Here is a 6,000-nt window from a genome sequence, read left to right on the forward strand (position 1 = left end):
ACAAGTGTTGTTGTGCCAGTAAATGTAATGACGTTTTTAAAGAGCAATAGTACAGTTTTATGTACTATTGCACAACTGAAGTAAAATGATTACAGTCAACCACTGGATATGTATTCATTACAAACCAAATGTATGTTCTTAAACTCTTGTCATTTAAAATTACTTTTGTACTAGTGTTACTATTGGTCAATTGGTTGATGAGAAGAACAAGGGAATGTGTAATGGTGTATCACTGCACCACTGTTTTGATAATCAACTGTAAGTTCAACTTACAACAAGCAGCAATGTGGAATGGCATCTGAGCCCAGTGGTCTAAGACACACATCAAGTAACTATGCCACCTATTTCCATTTCCATTCCACCATTCTGTGTAACATACATCTTACCGGATGTTTGGTCCATTGGGCCTGCTTGGTGGTTGCCAGGAAATTGCCAGGAAGGACTCACTGACTGCCACTACAGACAATGGTTCAAGGCCTTCGGGGGTTGAGGGTAATGTAGTAGCAGGCGTGGGCAGGCTTTCTGTACAACCTCCAACATGTCCACCACCGTTGGAACATGCCAACACAGTAATACTGTAGTTTGTGTATGGAATGAGGTCTGTTATTATGACGTTGAGCTCAGAAGCCTTGCCACTGTCATGGAAGATGCTGGGTTCTGGGAGGCGGATCTCATAGCCGTGGATGTCCCCATTCGGAATAATAGGAGGTGACCATGTGACCTGAAACACAATTGTGTTAGATTTAAGTTCCGGGTTGTTTATTTCAAATAAAGTATCTGGATAAATCAGAGTACAGAGAAAACTAAAGGCCTAGCTCACCTAATCTTAACTGTCCTATCATTATCCCTGAAAAGCCATATCATTGGTAGGCTGGATATTCTAATTGTTCTTGGCATGCTAAGGACAGCAGAAAGCTTTTAGATGGACGAACTACAGGAAGTTGTGGTAAAGTGTGTGCATGTGCAGAGCTTGAAATGTGTGCTAATGCGAACACATATCTGCATCACAATGTAAATGCATGTGTAGTCAGTTACCAGTGATACTGTGCAGGTAGTATCAATGTGTGCATACAATGTCACCTGTATCACACTGTGTGTGTGTGTGTGTGTGTGTGTGTGCGTGTGTGTGTGTGTGTGTGTGTGTGTGTCTGTGAGAGAAAAGATAACCTGACGTTGACTTGTGCATAAGATTCTTTTCATCAAATTTTAAAGAATAATGAAAATGGCTGGTAATGGAATTGCTGCATGCAAAAACAAAAGCTTGCCATTGTTGACCGCTGCATCTGATTTGGAAACAGTTCAGTTGGTCAGCATTTCAGAGTGAAGATAAAGATAACTGGCACACACAGAAAAGGTAATACACACGTAAAGACGTACTCACACACACACACACACCTCTACACGTTTAATTTACAGATGTCTAGACAATGATTTGTTTATACATCCCCACAAAAACACAGTTACACCTAAATTCAATCATTGCAGGTGCTCGCACGCACGCACACACACACACACAGTGTTAACGTTCAGAGCTTGTTGAGACTTGTGCGTTGAGGTGACGGAGTGGTCAGTGTTGATGAGAGCATTATGAATGGACATCAAGAATAATTATTTCTCATGCAACCTTGATGTTCATTTAACAAGTGACACTGTGAGGTGATACAGGACACACGCGCATGCACACTGTGAGCCACACGCACAACCACATATGGGCAGGGTCATGTTGAGTTAGGTAGCTCATTTCCCAAAGTGCGTGTTGGGTGTGCTTTGTGGTGGAAGTCATTTACGGATTGAATAGCCTGATGTAATCTGGAAATGGTGAAGACAGCAGAGACCCTGGGTTGACACAGAGCACTGGGGCTAAGGCCAGTACAGTATGTGTGTGTATGTGTGTGTTTGTATATTTGTGTATGTATATGTGAGTGACAGAGAGAGAGAAAGAGAGAGACAGATAATAAAGTTGATGGTGAGAGAGAATAGGTGTGTGTGTGTGTGTGTGTGTGTGTAAGGACATGGTGCACCTGTTATATCTGTGTGTCTTTTTGCATCTATGCTATTATATTCAGAAAAAACTCAAAAGGCACTGAGAGTGCCAACCTCGGCAGCTGACAATACAATTTTACAATCTACTCATACATGCGTCAACGTTATGACTTACGTTTTAAAGTAAATTTATATTGTGATCCTGCAAACAAACTATCAGGATTTGGGATCAAGTCCCAAATCTTGGATTTTTAATGGTTATGTTGACGTTCATCGATGTGCCTTCAGAATGACTAACTACTAAAGCAAATCTATCTTGGCAGAGAGAACAAGTTTGGGAATGAGAAACTGATCAGTGAATCAGCCACTAACAAAGAAGCAAATACATGCGATTAGAGTTGTTACCTTTTCAGACATTGCCCGTCTTTCTTAGAAGTTTGTTTGTACCAAACCCTAAATCTATTTTGTAACTATGATGTGATTTTGCTTTATTGTATAGATATAAAGATTGAAGTCAAATACAAAACCCGCATTACATCAATCAATGTGTTGATCTCCATCCCTTACTGACTCTCTCTCTCTCTCACACACACACACACACACACACACACACACACACTATTCCACTCACAATCTGATGAAGCCAAAAGGACATTGTCTGTGAATAACAGATGCCATCTTCATAACAGAGAAGCAGACATTCAGTAGACTTGACCTTGATATCCTGACCAGAAGAATCACTACATAAAAAGAACATGCTAAACAAGCAAATTGAAAATAAAACATAAAAGAGGGAAAGTGAATATCTTGATGAGCATGAAGTGAGGTGAAAAAGAAACCATTTAGAGAAAGGAAGTTACTCAAAATCCTGTCTGTTTTGTCAAGGTCAATTGGTAACCAGGAAGCAGCCTGCCTGCCTGTCCAATTAGCAACAACCAGGAAGGAACACTTTCCTTCTGGGACCTATGACCCCTAAAGCTGTGCTGCTGCCGAGATGACGGGGCGGTTCTGAAATGATGACAGGCATTAGCATTTTCCTGCAGTTAGCATTAGTGAGGGGCTGTGAGTGCATATGTGTGTGTGTGTGTGTATGTCTGTGTGTGTTTGCATGCATACAATATTGTTTCAGTGGATTTCATTGATGGGCCTTCATGTGGGATTAGTCAGTGGTGGAACTTAACTCTGGCCCCTCCTTCAAAATGGCCGACAGGAAGGAAGCTGCCTCAGACAGGGTCACAGCCCCTCCCATTTTCCGAAGGGGACCTTGAGATGAATGTTTTTCTTTCTCATTAAATCTCAAGAAGGAAAGAGAGGAATCAGTATGACATTGCTTTGTCTTTTGTACTCCGAGTGACTGAAGTTGTATTATACTTTTGTGTATTTCCTGTTTAAATTCTAAATGCTGATATTCTGAAACCTTCTATCAGTTGAATCCAATAGGATATTTTCTAATTTACGTTGAGTAGCAGCGTGGCTGACTTAGATTATATTTGTGTGCTTCATGAATATCTCAGTTTCTTGTGCTCTCACGCCAAGAAAAAAGGCACCCATACCTGAAGTGATTCTGGCCCCAAGACCTTCACCCTTGGTGGACTGAGACCAGCTGGTCGAGAAGGCCGGGTGGTGATATTGACCCAGGGTCCTGCAAGTATGTAACAATATGTGGTTAAAGACCCTACTGCAAAACAACAAAAGCTGGAAACATTTATCTTAATGTGTGACACAAAGCAGTGAAGTAAAGCTGGCACTAGACAGTGTTAATTGCAACATATATACTACTTGGGCAGATTTAATTGTTAATTAAGGCCTTTCCTGTGGTGTTGCCAGCCTGATTATGGAGCACAAGTCGATACTGGTAGCTAGTCCAGGGACTGAGAGCCGATGAAGAGTCCAGGAAGGAAAGAGGGGGAGGGTCTGGTGGGAAATGGCCCACTGTGGAGACTTGTTTGGTCCCAGCAACTCTGCGCTCAATCAGCCACCTATGGCCAGCACAAGATACATTGGAATTTGAATACAAATACTGTAGGAATGTCACAGAGTGATCGAAGTGTATGCATGTAATCATCTTTCACCGCTCCAGTGGTCCATTGGTCGAATCCGGTGCACCCCAGGACAAAAGAACAGAGGTGGGGGTGTCAGAGTAAACGTGAGGTGCAGGAACACCTTCAGGGGGAGCTGGGAGGGTACAAAACTCCTGAGACATCCCAGACACCGCACAACCCACACTGGTGCACGCCTCTACCTAGATGTTGGAGAACAATTTTGTTACATCCCAATGTGATTTGTGTTTATAGAGTTATCATTGTAAGTTTTTTATTCAGTCAATACATCATCATTAATAGTGATAAAAACAGGATTTATGCTATTATTTCTTGGTCAATAATTCCCAATTCTGACACCTTCAAATACTATGCAACAAGGATTGTATAAACAAAAAGAAAAATAAAGCGTGCTAAGACATACAAATATTAATTCAGAAATTCAGTCTCATCTGTGACTGGAAACAAATATGATTATTCAATTGCAAATAAAAAACAATTAATTATTGTATGTATATTCATTATTACATACTCAGATGGTAAAATACTTATTTGTGACAAAATAACAGTTTTTACTTATTTTACATTTTAAATGGCATAATATAGTGTTGAATCTATCAGACTATACAGTGCGGCGCAGTATCGTGTTCTACCGTAGTATTATTCTAATATATATCGTACCTGGACGCTGTAAGCCTGGTATGGCAGTAGGTCGAGGAAAGTGTAGCTAGTGGTGTTCCCTGGAACAGTGACTGATAGAAGGGATGAACTTGAATCTAAAGCTGCACTAAAGAAACCAGAAATGCTGTGAAAGGAGTCTTGTTTTGCAATATGTTCAGTATTCAAGCTGGTTGCATTGTATTCTGGGTGTGGCAGTAAAAGACTGGGGCTTGGGTTTACACTGGCAGTATTTGGTTCAGTGGGGTGGACTGAGAGGGAAGCGAGCCCTTGGCTTGTATTTCTTACACCAGTGTATTTGATTTGGTTGTCTTTTGCGATTCCGGGCCTCAAGCTAGCTAAAGGGTGAGGAAGGCGGTTCGGTCTAGTGTCATGGATGATGCTTGAGCTGTCATTACTGCCTGTGTTGACTGTGGACATGGACATGTGGCTTGAGCCTTGGGTGGTAAGGTTGGATGTTGACCTGAGGTCATGACCTGAGCTGGAGTTGAGGGTTGTGCTGGTACTGGAGACTGAGCTGGGATTGAAATCTAAAGAAGAGATGGAGCTGGGGAAAAGATAGAGGTTATACTTGATGATAATGCCATTTGGCTGGGAAGGAGGAACCCAGCTAATTGTTACACTTCGAGGGTAGAGCCCAGATATAGCTGGAGTGTCCACTGGTCCTGGACCTGGGGGTAAAGAGAAAGAAATAGATAATTGACAAGAAAAGAAAAGAAAAAAAGGCCATAGATAAATATAAGTTTGGTGTGTGTGCTTGCAAGAGAGTGAGAGAAAAGAGAGGAATTTGTTCTAAAGAATTATTTGACAAGTAACATCAAAAATGACATCAGGAGGACAAAGAGTGATTTTGCCATCCCTATCCAAGGGATTAACATGGAAACTCTCTTTCTCTCTCAATTTCTGCCCATGAGCAAACCAAGATTGTATTTATGGATTTATGCTGTACTTGACTTGAATATGAGTCTGTGCATCTTTCAGCAGAGAATTCAATGAGGTAATGTGTGGGCCAAGCTGGACTGCTGGAACCACTGTAGGCTTTGCTAAGCACAAATATATGACAAACACATATATATGATATCACTATAGTAATTACAAAGAGCCAAACAAGTGGTGTAAATATGTTAGTAATTTACTTTAAGTTTGATAAAATAAGTTTAAATGAACAGCTGAAAATGTAGGAAAACTTCAGATCAGGAGACCAAATTTTGTGCAGATGCTTTATAACCAGGGGTGCACATAACCTTTTCAGTGACTTACTCAGGTGAGTACCAGGAGATGGTGTTTGGTACTCACTCCT

At 41.1% G+C, this 6,000-nt stretch overlaps 1 protein-coding gene across 1 annotated transcript in view; it reads right to left on the reverse strand.

The window, feature by feature from the left end:
• The window catches only part of ush2a (Usher syndrome 2A (autosomal recessive, mild)), a 203,705-nt gene that overhangs the window by 76,621 nt on the left and 121,084 nt on the right, over positions 1-6,000 (reverse strand). The window contains exons 50-54 of the mRNA XM_034877811.1: positions 4,704-5,371; positions 4,056-4,225; positions 3,801-3,962; positions 3,537-3,630; positions 387-721 (exon numbers count right to left, since the gene is read on the reverse strand). Of these exons, the coding sequence (XP_034733702.1) occupies positions 387-721; positions 3,537-3,630; positions 3,801-3,962; positions 4,056-4,225; positions 4,704-5,371 (1,429 nt within the window). The remainder of the gene's footprint in view (positions 1-386; positions 722-3,536; positions 3,631-3,800; positions 3,963-4,055; positions 4,226-4,703; positions 5,372-6,000) is intronic.

This window comes from Etheostoma cragini, chromosome 1 (genome assembly GCF_013103735.1).
Source record: "Etheostoma cragini isolate CJK2018 chromosome 1, CSU_Ecrag_1.0, whole genome shotgun sequence".
Taxonomy (NCBI): domain Eukaryota; kingdom Metazoa; phylum Chordata; class Actinopteri; order Perciformes; family Percidae; genus Etheostoma; species Etheostoma cragini.